Genomic DNA, 16,227 nt, shown 5'->3' on the forward strand with positions numbered 1-16,227 from the left:
GTTCTATTTGCATTGTGCAGGAACTTGAGACCTGGAGAAGAAAGTGTTTGTTTAAGGCTCCAGGTGCATTAAGGAAGGTCTGTAGAAAACAGATACCGTCACTGGATAATAAAGGCCTTCTGTGAGCCAGGCCTGAAACAGACATTAGGACGCAGTAATCATCTTTTAAAAAAAAAAAAAAGATTTATTTATTTATTATGTATACAATATCCTGTCTGCATGTACACCAGAAGAGGACACCAGATCTCCTTATAGATGGTTGTGAGCTACCATGTGGTTGCTGGGAATTGAACTCAGGACCTTTGGAAGAACAGGAGCCATCTCTCCAGCCCCCCCCCTTTTTTTTTTAAGATTGATTAAGTATACACTGTTTTGCCTGCACATACACCAGCACACCAGAAGAGGGCACCAGATCTCATTATAGATGGTTGTGAGCCACCATGTGGTTGCTGGGAATTGAACTCAGAACCTTTGGAAGAACCTCTGAGCCATCCATCTCTCCAGCCCAATCATCTTATTTAATATGTGCACTGGCGTTTTGCTTATATGTGTGTATCTTTGCAAGGATGTTGGATCCTCTGGAAATAGAGTTACAGACAGTTGTGAGCAGCTACGTGGTTGCTGGGAATTGAACCCGGGTCCTCTGGAAGGGCAGCCAGTGCTCTGAACAGCTGAGCCATCTCCAGCCCCGGCAGTAATCATTTATTTCCCGAGGCAGAGTCTTGCTATGTAGCCCAGGCTGGTCTCAGATTCAAGCAACCCTCCTGCCGCAGCCTCTCCAGGGCTGGAATTCCAGGTGTGAGCCACAGAGGGTGGTCTCCGTGGGGTCTGCACGCCCCGCGGTTAACTTCGCGGTCCGCGCCCTCGGCCGACCTTCTCCGGCAAGCACGGCGATTGGATGCCCGTCCAGGCCACCAGGGCGCGCTCGCAGCCAGGCGCGAGGCCGCGGGGGGCGGGAGGCTCTGTGATTGGGAGGCGCGGCTGTCAGTCAGCCGCGGGGCGGGGCGCCGGCCGGGAGGCGTGGCCTGCATGAATAAGGCGCGCTTCGGCGCGTCGAGCGCTCCGCCGCCGCCGCCCGCCCGCCGGACTGCGAGGCGCCCCCTGAGGGGCGGAGGGATCGGGCCTGGGGAGCGGGCGTTGAGGGAGGAGCCAGGTCGCCGCGGCAGAGGGCCCTGGCGACGAGGTGGAGGGCTGAGGCCCGGAGGAGGCCCCGCCGCGATGGGCAACCTGGAGAGCAGCGAGGGCGGCCCGGGCGAGCCGCCCTCCGTCCCGCTGCTGCTGCCGCCCGGCAAGACGCCGATGCCCGAGCCGTGCGAGCTGGAGGAGAGATTCGCCCTAGTGCTGGTGAGACGGACGGGCGCTGCCGCCTTCCCGGCCGCTCCCCCACCCCACCCCACCCCACCCCCGCCGGGTCCCGCCCACCCCCGCCGCCCGGTTACGCTGGACCCGGCCCGGGAGCTCGGGGCGGCCGTCGGGGGGCCGGGGAGGGAGGACGGGTCGCCGAGCCCGGGACCTGCCCGAGGTCCAGACTCCTCCTCCCCACTTCCTCAGACTTCCCGGTCCGCTGCCGGAATTCCATTCCCGGGACCTCGCTGGTGGCACGGCGTCGGAAGCGGTTGGGTCCCCAGCCCAAATCAGGCTCTTTAAAACTTCTCCTCCCTCGTGAAAGTGGGTCTCGCGTCCAGACCAGATGTTTCGGGGAAGAGGGGCAACGGGCTCTCGGGATGGGGGTTGGAGTAAGGAGCGATGCCATTCTGCTTATTTGAGAACCGCCTGCAGGCATCCTGCTAAGTTAGAGTGGATTCGCCTAGGCTGAACATGTGGATAAGCCATTTGACTAAGGCATTTTTTCCCCCAATTGAAACAATACACAAACCATCCCGCCTGATTTTTTTCTCCCCTCTCGTTTCATGTTAAGCTTTGGTGACCGGTTTGGGTTCCATTGCCTGGGGTTCTTTGTAGTCCTTCTGTGGTTTCAAAAGGGATGGTCTGTTAAGATGAACTTCAGAGCCGACTCGGGGCTTTTCCTTTTGCCCTGGGACTTGGACACTGATGTCAGTGGCTTTGTGAGTGGACAGGCTCAGTAGCAGGTCTGACTGACATGAAGCTGGACCATGTGTTAAATAAAGGTGAAGCTTTAGAGAAAGAAACTTGAGCATCTGCTTAACAGATAGATCTGAAAACTTGTGGAAACAGCCTTCAGTTCCCCCAAAGAACTCCGAAGAGATAGTAATAATTCTGGTGTGTTGTTGGCATGGCCTGGAGGGATAAGTTGTAGACTTAGCAGCCTTATTGGATTTCATCTGCCTTGGAAGAGGGAGATTAGATCTGCTGGCAGCAGTGGAGCTGTCTAGAGATCCTGGCCCCTGCAGTATGGAGAGCCTGACATCAGCTCACTGGCACCAACTTGGACTCAAAGAGAGTCCAGGATGTTCCAAAGAGGCGTTCTAGAAGCAAGCAAGGAAGGATCCCAGCCTCTGTACTTGTTTCCTATCAGGGAGCACCTGGAGGGGATCAGTCGGGAACTTCAGCTGCCCCTGGGAAGAAGCAAAAGCAATCTGCTGACACTCCTGTGCTGTGTCTGCACCAGGATAGAGGGTGCCTGTGTTAGAAATCCTGGGATCCATGTTCTGAGCAAACCACCTCAGGCCTCAAGCTCTCCAACCTCTGCCCAGCTCTGTGTGGGTCAGATCATGAGTCTCTACCAGAAAGCCAGGCGTCGTGGTCTTGACTCAGCGCTGATACAACTTTCCCAAGCGTGCGTGTTTTTCAGGAGGGGCTCCGTAAATACAGTGGGGTGTGGGATGCCCTCGTCAGACAAGAGCAGGCACATCTCGTGACCAGGTTTATACCACAGGTTAGCCGCCTTCCTTAGATTTTTGCCCCTCACACTTTTGGGGGTATACAAGTGATCTCAGATCTGAGTCACTGATGAGATAAACTTAGGTTAGCATTTACTGAGCGGATAGTGCTAAATGCTTGGCTTCCACTTTCATTAAATCTGCACCACAGGCCCATGTGGTAAGCGCTGTTCTCACCCACATCGAAGGGGGTTGAGCAGTGACTTAATGGCCACCGCCTGACCAGAGACTGAAGAAAACTTTGAGCTAATTCTGACTTGAGAGCCCATCTCCATCCTACACCTACCACGTAGCTTTTCCGCACACCCAGTCAGCCACACTGAGGCTGACAAACGGAGAGAAAATGGTAACCAAGGAGCAGCTGGCAGCCCACACTGAGCTCACACACCTTGTTCTCACAGCCTTGGCTCCTGTTTGCCCTCACCAACAATGCCACCATGTACATCCTTTCACTGTGACATTCTCAGAACTTTTCTTAGAATAGAAACTTCAAATTGAACTCAATGACTCATAGGTTATAATTGTTTTTTATTTTCAAAATTTATTTTATTTTATTCTATTATTTTTGTGTGCCACCACCGCCCAGCCAAAAAAATTTTTTTTATTATGTGTGTGACTGCAAGCATACAGGTGTTAGGGCGTGAGGATAGAAGTCAGATGATAACTTTTGGGAATTCTTCCTTCCATCGTAGGTTCTGGGACTTAAACTCGGGTTGTCAGGCCTGCCTGGCAGGAGCTTTTACCTGCTGAGCCATCTTGCCAGCCCTATGAATTGCTTTTAAGGTCCTAGATACATATTTCCAAATTATCTTTTACAGACAATAATGAGGTATGGCATGGTGGCATATGCCTACAATCCCTTGTGAGGCTGAGGCGATAGAATTGTACATTCAAGACCTGTCTCAGTTACATAGTGAGATAGTCTCAAAACCAAATCTTCATCCCAAAAAAAAAAAAAAAAAAAAAAAAAAAAAAAGTGTCCTGCAAAAAAAAAAAGAGGGTTGGGAGTGACATTCTCCTCTTGATTATAAAGTAATATATATTAATTAGGCACATTTGGAAATTACTGAAGGATAGAAAATCATTGTACTATGGTCTAGTGATTTTTTTTTTTTCCCTAGAAAATAATTTGACATACTTAAATATATTTTAACAAATAATACTCTTCAGACTGGTTGTAAACTGAGCTTTTCTTTTTCAATTGATTTATTTTATTTTATGAGAATTAATTGTTTTGCTGGCATTTATGTCTGTGTGAGGGTGTTGAATCCCTTGGAACTGGAGTTACAGATTGCCATGTGGGTGTAGGTGGTGGGAATTGAACCCTGCATCCTCTGGGAGAACAGCCAGTGTTTTTAACCTATGAGCCATTTCTCCAGTCCCCCTCCCCTCTTTTTTTCCCCCAAGACAGGGTTTCTCTGTGTAGCTCTGGCTGTCCTGGAACTTGCTATGTAGACCAGGCTGACCTTGAACTCGGAGGTCTGCCTGCCTCTGCCTCCTGAATGCTGGGATTAAACATACTCACTTGAGTTTCTCTTGACAATTTTAAGCATTTTCTAAATTTTTATTTTTTCTGTTTTCGAGACAGGGTTTCTCTGGCTTTGGCTGTCCGGTATTCAATTTGTAGACCAGGCTGGCCTTGAACTCACAGAGATCCATCTGCCTCTTTGTTTTCTAATTTTGAAAACATTCTTTTGTTTGTTTGCTTTTTGAGACAGGGTTACTCTGTGTAAAAGCTCTGGCTATCCTGGAACTGTAGACCAGGCTGGTCTTGGGCTCACAAAGATCCGCCTGCGTCTGCTCCCCAAGTTCTGGAATTAAAGGCATGTTGTTCCACCATGGTTATGGGTTGTTGTTTTTTTGTTTATTTGTAAAACATATCATGACTTTATAGCTACATAGTACTCCACAGCAGAATATTTTGTTACTATGGTTTTTTTTTTTTTTACTTCTATTTTTGTTTTGTGATAAGTTTCCTATACACAAATATTTGTCTTCATCTCTGATTGTTGCCTTAGATTTTTGCAAGTGGTGTTATTGGACCATCGGAGAAATGTTCTTTCAAGTCTATTGAGACTTACGCACTTTTTAAAACATTGATGTGTGTGCGCGCGCATGTGTATGTGTGTGTGTGTTTGTGTGTTGTGCTGTGTTATATGTGTGTGGAGGTAAGAAAGCAACTTTTGGGAGCTGGTGTGGGCTTCCAGGATCAAACTCAGGTTATCTGACTCTAAAGCAAGCACCATAACCCACTGAGCTATCTTGATCCCCAAGACCTATCTATACCTTCTCTTAAAGTTTTATCAGTGACTTTTTCTGTCTACTATAGTAGTGTCTCCTTTCCCTCTCATTTCCTCCCTCCCTTCTTTCTTCCCCCCTCTCCTCTCCACTGTGCCTGGGATCTAACTCCAAACCTCCTTTATTCTAGGCGAGTGCTCTCCCACTTACCTTACTTTGGCTCTCCTTTTTTCTCCATCTATCTGTGTCTGTCTGTCCATCTGTCTGTCTGTCTGTCTCTCTGTCTGAAACTGGGGCTTTCTACATAGTGAGTCCAAGCTAGCTTTGAACTCACAAGGATCTGCCTGCCTCTGCCTCTCGAGTGCTGGGATTAAAAGTGTGTGCCACAAGGCCTGGCCCTCCTTTTCTTTATAAGCCACATCTGGATAGTTTAGATTTTTGGGAACTTTAGTCTCTTTGATTAATACAAAATGCTATCTTGTTTACTTTGCATTTTTCTGAATATTTTGTCGTATGTGTTCTGGCTAGCTTTTGTGTTTTGTTCTTTGTTGGGGGTTTATTCTGTATCCATTTGTCTATGTAACAAAGGCATGTTTCCTACAGTTTCACATTCTAAGTCCTTCACACATGAAAGAATATAAATAACTGTTCTGTAAGGGTGAATGTGGAGTTCTTGGAATTGGTCTTGCCCCTTTCGCTCTGCACCTTCCCAGCCTTTTGTGCTGGGCTTGTCAGGCCTGTGTCCACAGCTGGACAGTCCAGGTGGCAGTTACATACTCTGAGAGAATGCCTGCCACAGTGAGAACAGGAACAGGGCTCGGTGGAAATAACCAGTCTTCAGTGAAGTGAAAAAAGAAGCCAAGGTGGAGAGGAAATGAAACCGCAGATCTTCCCCTGAGGCTCGTGGGAAGAGAGTCAAGGTCTGCCCCATGGTCAAGACCAAGGTATCTGCCCCAGAGCTGACTGTGGTGAACCTATAGGCCGGCAGTCCTGTCAGCCTGAAGTCAGCATGGTGCCTGCTTTGCTGGGCATCTGGCCTCTATTTTGGGAAGACATTTTTCCTGCATTTGAGCTGAGTTGCAGCAGTGACGGGGAAAGGCTAGGAGTTCATTCCAGTTTAGAAATAGTTTTGAAGAAGAGAAAGACCATTTTCTTTGAAGATGGGAAGATGCTTAGATGGTTGCTTAGCCTCCGGGAGTTCTCTTGTCCCCTCTGGGCAAGAGGACTTCAGGACTCCCTCTTTGAATAGCTGTAGCTGGAACAGGGGGTTTTAAGGTTCTATGGTTGAGGAAGTGGGGCGGGCAGGAAATTCTAGAGTGGAGCTGAACCAAGTAGGGAGACTGAATTTTCTCTGCTTTCTTTCCTTCCGGGCGAGTGAGTCCCCTAAGAAAGGTGTGGAGGTATCCAGCTGACTCTTGGGCCTCCTGGTGCCTCTCCCACACTCCCACACTTGTGTCTTCAGAGTTTGTCTCATTCCGTCCTCTGTCCTCCTTTCCCTGCTCTCTTGGAGGTCTTCTGTCACCTCACAGGAAAGGTATGGCTTGAGAGGTTGTGTGTTGGTAGGACAGGACCTAGAGAAGATTTGGCACATGGAGGGGAAAGTCTCAAATCCTGAACCTAGCTAATCTGAGTTGCCTTAGTTTCTAATGTTCTCCGACACTGAAAAGTGTTGTAAATGGCTTTTAAGAACCGTCAAGAGAGCAGCTGAGTTCTTTGCTTGGCAGGGTGCAGGCTGTGCTATAGCAGAGGGAGTTTGGTTCTGTCTCCGTCTCCTTTATCTTTTTAATCACCTCTGACATTCCTTCAGGGCTGGAGTTGCAGCCTGTTGGTTTTGGCACCAGGTCCCCAGGACACAGTAACAAGAAAGATATGTGCTTTCTTTTTGTTTGTTTGTTTTTTGAGACAGGGTTTCTCTGTGTAGCCTTGGTTCTCCTGGAACTCACTCTGTGGCCTCAAACTCAGAGATCCACCTGCCCCTGCCTCCTGAGTGCTGGGATCAGAGGCTGCTGCCGCCACCACCACCAGCCTGCATACTGTACTTCTTCTTCTGTCAGTCTAGAATGGACTCTCCTCAGTTACCTGCCCTTTTCCAAGAGCTGGGCTTGAGCCTGGGATTTGGTTATTTTAAGAGATGGTAATTGTGTTTTAAGAACCACTTAGACTTCAGAGTTTAGCTGCTTTTATCAATTTCTTTGCAGGGAACCAGAGAACCAGTCACTCTCCGTGTGGTCCCTATTTCCCATAAAACCATTAAAAAAGTGCTCCTCACTCCTCAGTGGCCCCAGGAAATAGCTGGTCTGAGATTTGCAGGCTCAGACTTAAAGAAAGGTTGTTAGTTTTATAATGAGGAGGCTTCGTTTCTGATTCAGTTTTGTGGTCTGTTTTTTATCTGAAAGACTGTGGGCAAAGCTTTTAGCTTAATTTTTTGTTACATTTAATTCTGTTTCTGTTCATTTATTTTGTGTTTGTGTGTGTATGTGGACACGTGTGGGTCTGGAGGGCCATGGCTGCCTTGTGGGAGTCTGTTTCTAATCTGTGAAGTCAGGTCATCAGGTGTGGTGTTAAGTGACCTCACCTGCTCCCCATTTCACCAGTCCAAATCCTGTAACTTTTCTGAGCCACTTTTGTTCTTTGTGACATAAATGAGGAAAAGACTTATCCACAGCATTTTAAGGATACTCCTGACTCCTAACGTGGTTTCAACTGAGAGAAGGGCTGGCCTGTGTTGGAGTTTTGGGGAGCAAGTGGGAATATTACACTGACTTATGCTGTTTGGTACAAAAGTCCAGGGGTGTTAAGCAAAGTGATTGGGTCTGACTCCCATACTGCTTGTAGTCCCAACATTTGGGAGGCCAGCGTGAGATACTTTGGGAGGCCTTGTATTAAACAAAAATTATGTTAAAGAATAAAAGTAAAGATAGAGCTATATCTTAGGGACTCATACCTTAGGAAAGAAATTGATGTTTTTATTACTCTGGTGTACAGGGTTAGTGCCTGGTTTTTCTGACACAGTAGGCTCCCCCCCTAAAATCTATCAAAGAAGTTTGGCATATATATACACTCTTATCTTCCCTCTGGTCACCCCTTTACACTAGTGTATAAAGCCTTTTTATTTGACAATGTGTTATCAAGAAGGATTTTTGCATGGCTAGGACAGAGTTAAGACAGGATCATTTGTAGCTCAGGCTAGCCTAGAATTCCTAATATTATGGCTTTTACCTCCCAAGTGCTAAGATTATAGGCATGTAGTGCATGGCTAGCTGAATTTTTAAGTAAAGTTGATAGTGCTTCTCTACTTTTTGGATAACAGATCCCTTTGAAAATCTGTTCAAATCCACAGCCTCCTTCATACACGTGTTCATATGTGCAGTGTTTTGAGGGCTTTGGGCCTGTTCTTCACTTGACCAGGAAAATGTTGGCTTTGCTTGTAGAAGGGTAGAAAAGGAGAGAGGTGAGGAGACCAGCTGGAGCTTTTCAGTGCCCACCGTGAGTGGCACTGAGTGTGTGGAAGGAGGGAGCCTCTTAGTGCAGGTAAAACGGTGCTCAGGTGGAGAGCAGGCATCTTGTTGAGGTTTGCCTGGTCCCCATTCAAGGGAGACCTTCAGACCCTTTTGTTGACTTGACTTTGATTGAGGATCTTTTGTAGTGGTGGGGGTCTAGCCCCCAGATTCTGGGAACACCTAGGTGGGCCTAATTGGGTGGGGAACCAGTAGCCTCTCTCATAGTCACAGACAAAGTTGTTTGTTTGTTTGTTTATTCTTGAGACAGGGTTTCTCTGTGTAGTCTTGGCTGTCCTAGACTCACTTTATAGACTAGGCTGGTCTCTGCCTCGCTGAGTGCTGGGATTACAGGTGTGCGCCACTGTACCAGGCTATCGGGGACAAATTTAAATGGTGATTGGAAACTTTGTCCACTTAATGACAACAGACTGACCGGTACCTTTCTGGACTGCTTATAATTTTAAAAAAATTAATAAAATATTTTTTTGAAGAAAAATTTACATCTTTGTGGGCTATATATTCATATATATGTCAGGAATGATAGCACATGTTTTGATCCTTAATTGCTCAGAATGCAGAGGCAGCTGGGATCTCCTAATTTGAGGGCAACCTGGTCTATATCGTAAGTACCAGGCCAGCCAGGGCTCCATAGTGAGACTGTTTAAAAAGTTTCTTTTTTTTTTTTTCTTTCAAACAATTCTAACTTGTTTTATTTCTGAGTAGGGTTCTTCCTCTTCTTTCAGAAATGGCTGTTTTTAATACTCAGTATATGGCCCGGACTTAACTTGTAGAAGTTATTCGTACTTACTGGATATATGGCATACACTGTTGCATTGGTGACTTCATTTACCTTGACAACAACTCTGTAAGGCAGTTATTTTACTTGTGTTTTACAGGAGATGAAGGCAAGGTCCAGAGGGCTTAACCAGAGGCCTTCATAAAGAGATTTTTAGTTAGTCTTTTTGTTTTTGCTAAAAGGACTACTAGAAAAACAGCTTCTAAAGTGATTTTTAGTTTTCTTTATGTATTTCAAATCTGTAGAAAATTTTTGGTAAAAATGTGAACAAAATACCACACATGGTGGCATCTGTACATATCTATAATCTCAGGATTTAGAAGGCTGAGCCAGGATTGCAGCAGCTTTCAGGCCAGTCTGGAGTATAGAGTAAGACCCTATCTCAAAATAAACAAACCTGAAACAAAACACAAGCTAAATAATATCCATGGCTGTTGCTAGTGCAGATGCTTTGGAAAGCTGTTGGTGTTTGGTTGTTTTAAAATAGGGTCTTGCTGTGTAGCAATGCCTTGCCTAACTGTGTAAGCCAGGCTGTCCTTGTACTCTTGGGCTATCCTCCTGCCCCTGCCTGGAGTAGTCCTGGGATTTTACAGACACACCCCACTAAGCCTAGCTCTTAGGTGACTTTTATGGGTTTTGCCAGTTTGAAATGCATGTTTCTTTTTCTTCCTCCTCTCTTGGTTTTTCAAGACAGGGTTTCTCTGTGTAGGCTTGGCTATCCTGGACTTGCTTTGTGGAGACCAGGCTGGCCTCAAATTCACAGCAGTCTGACTGCCACTGCCTCCCCTAGTGCTGAGATTACAGGCGTGTACCACTTTACCTGTCTGAAATGCATGTTTCTTTTAACTCAGCAATCTTTACTCTGGGAAGTATTTCTGTAGAGCTAGTTATATGCGTGCACAAAGGTCCATTGTCGTGGAGACCTTGTGCTGCTGCTTTATGGTATTTTTCTGTTTTGTTTTGTTTTGTTTTTTTGTTTTTAAATTGGGAGCAACTTGATTCTTCATTTTACCTAGCTGCTCAAGGCAAATCCTGTGAGTTATTTAAAGTTTTTCTCTTCTTTCTCAGTACACAATCCATATGGGATCCCTGCTGGTTTCCTCTCCTAAAATATGCATCATTCTCATCATTTTTTTCCCCCTTCTCTGCCACTGTTTCCATGTAAGCCAGTATCAGTCTTGCTTGTATTACAGTCAGGTGGCCATCTTCTCTCCATTCTCCAGCTGTTCTTTACAAAAGTACTAAGTTTAAAAAGTTTAAAATGTTCATGCAGAACATTTGTACTTTAGGACCTTTGCACAGGCTATATCCATCTGCATAGGCTGCCTTTTGCCTGCATCTTTAAGTGACTCAGTTTATAACTTAGGGCTTCAGCCTTTAAATCATCACCTACTCCCCAGCCCTGCTCATTGTTTTCTATCTTAGAATCCTGTTCATTTCTTTGTGTTATTTTTCATTTTGAAATTATTTATTTAATTACTTATCTTCTTTTTACATTGCTGACTCCCTGAGGGTGGAGACGTTACATTTGCTTATCATTGTATAGCAAATGCCTGGTAGGCTTAGGCCTCATTTGATATCTGTGGCTGATGAGATATGACTGTGTGTATATACAAAAATAATGGTAATAATAATAACGAGGTAGTTTAGATTATAATGCTTTATAATAGACTGTATGCTTGGGTGTGAATGTGAAGAAAAAAAAAAACCAACAAAGTTCTAGAAGAATCAGTACCAAATTGTGTTGACCTGTGGAGGGGAATGAGTAGGTTGGGGTTGAATAAGACTATAAACATCAGGGTAGATTGAATTTTAAAAAAATGTACTTTTATATTATACATTATTCTTTTAAGGGAAGTGGAAGAATGAAAATGGAGGGGAAACTTCAACTTTGAGTGATCATGATGAAAAGTTTCTCTTACTTTACACTGAGCCAAAAGATGAGAAGGAGAAAGAAGGGACCCTGGGGTTTGTAGCTAGCTCCTGCCGTCACCTGCCCTGGGGGCCTGGGCATTTGTTGTCTCGGATGCCCTTCTGCCCCGAGGCCATAGTTTAGGCTCGAGTGGAGGCATCCTGGCTCCTCAGACACAGGCAGGTTTTGTATTTTTATTCTCTTTCATTGCAGGCTCAGCTAAAGTTGCTCCTCTTGCCTTGGCGGAGCTGCAGTGACATCAGCAAAGGAAGTAAGCTCTGCACTCAGAGTTGGCCCAGCAGTTTTGACTGCTATGGAAGTCATTTTCTTTAGTTTCTTAGGAGAAGGATAAATAATAGTGTTTTTAAACAATGAAAAACAGAAAAACAAGATGTAATAAATGTAGCCACCTTGGAAAGAGGGACAAATGACATCCAGTGACCTTCCACCAAAGCACTATTCCAAATAATTTTGATAACATTTATTGGATGGTAATGGAATGCCAGCACCAAGCAATCACTTGGTACAAACCATCTCATTTTTTTTTTTTTTTTTTATCATGACCACCTAAAACAGGATTTATGTTTCTGGTTTTTAGTTTGCTTGCTTTTAGATGTGTGTATGTGTGCACGTGTGCGTGCGTGTGTGTGTGTGCATGCGCGTGCGCCTGGATACAGGGTCTCAAGCATGCTATGCACATGCTGTACCACTGAGCTTCATCCCTAGACTGAAGCAGTTATTTCTGTTTTGTAGATGGGAAAGCCGAGGGCCAGGCGGGTTTAACGGTTCAGGATGAAACAATCAGTAAGTGGTCGGGATCCGAATCTAAGCACTCTGATTCTAGTTTGTTTTGAAACCTGACCCCACACTGCAGCACCGCACTAGCCTGGAAGTCACAAGCCCACACAAGTGTCCCACTCATGCCTTACCCTCCTGAGTGCTGGGGTTACAGCCACCACCTGGCCCCAAAGTCCACACTCTTAATTCCATGAGCCTCTTTTCAGTTCTGACCTCTCCTTGCTTACAGTTTGGCGTGGTAACGTATCCCTGTCATCTCAAAGCTTGGGAGATGGAGGCAGGAAGTTCAGTAGTTCAAGGTCAGCCTCATGTATATACCATGTTTGAGGACAGCCTAGAATAACAAGAAGCTGTCCAAAAAAAAAAAAAAAAAACAAAACAAAACAAAACAAAAAAAACCCCCATAATTACAAGATAGGAGCCAGACTGGGTATGATGGCACATGAGCTTGGGTGGCTTGGAGGCAAGAGGGATCAGGTCAGAGTCACCTGGGCTCTGTAATGAGTTTGATACTAGCTTGGGCTGTATAATGACTTTAGGGGCAGGCTGGGATACATAGTAAAATCTTGTCTCACAAAACCCGAACTAAAGCAAAAATAGGATTATGTCTTTGGGAGGCAAAGAATAAAGTAGGAGAGCCAAGCAAAGACCTCATTTAGACTGGCAAGTCTCACATCTGCTCTGAATGTTCACTCATTCCTTTCTATACACGTGCCACTCTCCTGAGTGCTTGGAGTAAACCAAAGGTGTCTCAGTGCTCTCTGAGTTGGAGAGACAGAGTGTATTGAGAACGGGGGCTTTAAGCCAAGTATGTTTTCTCAGGTTGCCTGAGGCTTCCACGTCTCAGAGTTGCTTTTTGCATAGGAGAATACGATTTGCCTTGCTCAGTTATGTGTTTCTGAGGAACAATGACAGTTCTTGAGGGCCAGGATATAGCTCACATGGTAGAGGACTCTTTGAGCATGGGTGTGGCCCTGACTTTGATCCATAACATAAGCGTGGCTGTGTGTTCCTGTGACCCCAGCACTTGGGAGGTTAAGGCAGGAGGATCAGAAGTCCAGGGTTATCTTCACTGCATAGTGAATTTTAGGCTAGCCTGGGCTACACAAGATCCTGTCTCCATAGAAAAAGAAAACAAACAAAAGCCACTCAAAGGGAACTCTTGAGGTACTGAGATGTCAGTCAGTTGTAAGAACACAGGAATCAGAGAGGGGGCAAGATCAGCCTGGTATAGGAAGTCAGGCAATGCTTGAGGTCTTGTATTAGAAGTGACTGGGGTAGACTGCTAGAGAGAAGGCTGTTCCAGACTAGAGATGGGAGATTAAAGAGGAAGGATGGGCAGGCTGTTGGGGAGAAGCCTGCCTTTTGGAGTAGAGCAGCCTGGTTGCAGAGACGTGACCCTGGGTCAGGGTGGGTCATCAGTCCACAGTGTTCTGCCTGAAGATTTACTGATGCTAGAAAAAGGCTCTGTGGAGGGGAACAGAGATCAGGCCGTAAGTGGTATTCATGAGTTTGCTCATTAAAAGTTGAATGGTTGAAATATGTGAGAAATGAACATTTAATCCTTAGAGGTCAGAGAAGGAGAATAATTTGAATAAAACTGAATTGAAAGTAGTCCCATGCTCGGTCTTCATGTGGGTGGCCTAGTAAGGGGGATAGGGGCTACCTCTGACATGGATTCTGTTGCCTGCTTTCTGATCACTTTCCTTTAGTGAGGCTGCCTCACCAGGCCGCAGGGGAAGAGGATGCGCTTAGTCCTGATGAGACTTGATGTGCTTGGGTGGGTTGATGAGGGGCTCCCCTTTTCTGAGGAGATGGGGGGATAGAGGGAGAGAAAGGGAGGATGACCAGGAGGAGAGGTAGGAGGGGGCTATAATTGGAATGTAAAGTGAATAAATAAATTAATTAATTAAAAGAAAATGGTCCCACACATTACACTTGAACATGTAGACTTCCATTTATAGTAACCAAACTTTAAATGCATTTTCTTTTTCTAACTATCTGGCCTTCTTTAAAGGTGGAAGAGCATCTTCTACTGAGTAATTTGTATTACTAACTGTGCTTGGGGTTGGGGAGATGGCTCGGTTGGTAAAGTGCCTAGGGCCTGAGTTTGATCTGTGGAACCCATGTTAAAAGCTGTGGGTACAAGAGGACCCCTGGCTCTTGCAGTTAAGCTGGTTTTGCAGAATCCTTGAACTCCAGTTCATTGACAGACCCTGTCTCAAAAAGTAGGATGGAGAGCCATTGAGGACACACCCAGTGCTAACCTCTGGCCTCCACAGGCACGAGCACATGTGCATGGCGTGCATGGGCACAGACACACACACAGAATGCTTGTTGTGGCAGATTCTCAAATGCATTTTCTTCTTTCTTAAAGATTCATTTATTTATGTTATGTACACAAGTGCTCTGCTTTCATGCACACCAGAAGAGGTAGGCAGAGTCCACTGCAGATGGTTGTGACGCGCCATGTGGCTGCTGAGAATGGAATTGGGGTCCTCTGGAAGAGCAGCCAGTGCTCTTAACCGCTGAGCCATCTCTCCAGCCCTCAGCAGATGTATTTTACTGCATCGTGATAGTGACTAGTGACTGCTGCTGGTGGTGTGTTTGCTATTTTGGGGGCAGGGGTGAGATGTACCCTTGTCTAGCTCACCCAGCGAGGTCCCCAGGGTCAGTGTGGACTACTACTCCGTTCGCCTTCCCTCTATCTGCCAATACTGCAGTTGGCCTTCAGCTCTTGCTTGGTACATTTTAATGAACTTGGTGGTTCCCTTGCTTGAATCTGTTCTTCACCCACTATCATAATCGTATGCTTACAACTGAGGTGTGTTGAGGGGAGCTTTCTTGAAATAAGGAAATTTCAGGAGACAAGAAACACCTGCACATTCAGAGAACTGAAAGGAGACTGGTTGATGAGGGTCCTGCAGAGGTCTGAGCAGCCAGCCAGGTGAGCAGGACCAAGACCATCTGGGATCTTGCCAGCCGTAATAAGATATTTGAAAATACTTGTGGGGACAGTTTTCAGGCATGGCAATGCCCTACTGTGCTTCATAGTGTTAGGTTCACTGTGGCTGCTGGGACAGTTCTGGAACCTGTACTGCTCTGGGCAGCAGCCTGCCTGAGGGCCAGGTTCCTTCTAGATTCTGCCAGAGAGAGATGGCCCTCTTTATCTGTCACTTCAAGTTTGACTGGTGCTCTGCCCTAAGCTGCTGTACTTACCCTCAGGCCAAAAAGGGCAGTGTCTCTGCTAGGCTGGCCCCAGTGTTTGGCGTGCCTTATCCATGGCCTGGGCCTATAATTTGGTGGGTTGGCCGGTTACAAAAATAAAAAGTGCGACCTATAACTAAAGCTGAGTGGATTCAGTGAAGAGGGAGCTTTTAATTTGCCTGGGCTGTACTTACTGGAGAAGCAAGTCTCCTCCCCAGGCACAGCTCCAGGTTCTTAGTACCTGCTGTAGGGCCCAGTTAGGGCTTGTGCCTGGTAGAGGAGACTTTCAGGCAGGTATTTCAAGGGGATCTTGGGGTTCACTAGACATTATTCAGTCTTGTCTCACCTTTGTTTTTCCTGTTTGAATTAATATCCATCCATCCATTCAACAATATTGGGTTTTGTATTTTAGACATTAGTGATATCACAGTGAACAAGAGGGACAAAGACGCTGACCTCAGAATTCACGTTGTTGAAGAGAACAGTGCAAATATACAAATCTATAAAATAATATTCAGTTCCACTTAGAAAAAGGAAGATTGAGAGTGATGGGGTGATATTTGGATAACATGGGTAGGTGGCTTCTGTGTTGAAGTACAGGAAAAAGGTGAAGAAGTCAAATCTACTTCTGTAGATTCTAGGTCCCAGCCCCCGGACATGCCCCTGAGGAGAGCTCCCAGTCAGCCTGGGTGGAGATCAGAGCTAGTGCCCTCTGGGCCAGCTGATTCCTGGCCCAGGTGGGCCCCAGTCAGAGCCTGTGGTTGTTTCTTCCTGGCTCCAAATGTCAGAACTGTCTACAGGGCTGGCAGGGTGCTGATTAACTGCAAATAGACACTTGCCTTCTCAGGACTTCTCAAGTCTGATTCTTGGGGTTTCTGAAGTGACTGTGTTCTGGACAGAGGAGGAATCTGAAGC

The 16,227-nt window shown here is 46.1% G+C and overlaps 1 protein-coding gene across 5 annotated transcripts in view; it reads left to right on the forward strand.

Annotated features, from left to right (window-relative positions):
- The first annotated feature begins 1,086 nt into the window (after nucleotides 1-1,086).
- Fmnl3 (formin like 3) overlaps nucleotides 1,087-16,227 on the forward strand; it is a 51,512-nt gene continuing 36,371 nt past the window's right edge. For 4 of the 5 annotated variants that reach the window (XM_055626990.1, XM_055626993.1, XM_055626992.1 and 1 more), the window contains exon 1: nucleotides 1,156-1,344. In XM_055626990.1, the coding sequence (XP_055482965.1) occupies nucleotides 1,219-1,344 (126 nt within the window). In that variant the 5' untranslated portion in view covers nucleotides 1,156-1,218. Of the gene's footprint in view, nucleotides 1,345-16,227 lie in introns of all 5 variants that reach the window. The other variant, XM_055626994.1, reaches the window with a different exon arrangement.

Source organism: Psammomys obesus, unplaced genomic scaffold (assembly GCF_907164565.1).
Source record: "Psammomys obesus unplaced genomic scaffold, mPsaObe1.curated_primary_1811, whole genome shotgun sequence".
In the NCBI taxonomy this organism is placed as follows: domain Eukaryota; kingdom Metazoa; phylum Chordata; class Mammalia; order Rodentia; family Muridae; genus Psammomys; species Psammomys obesus.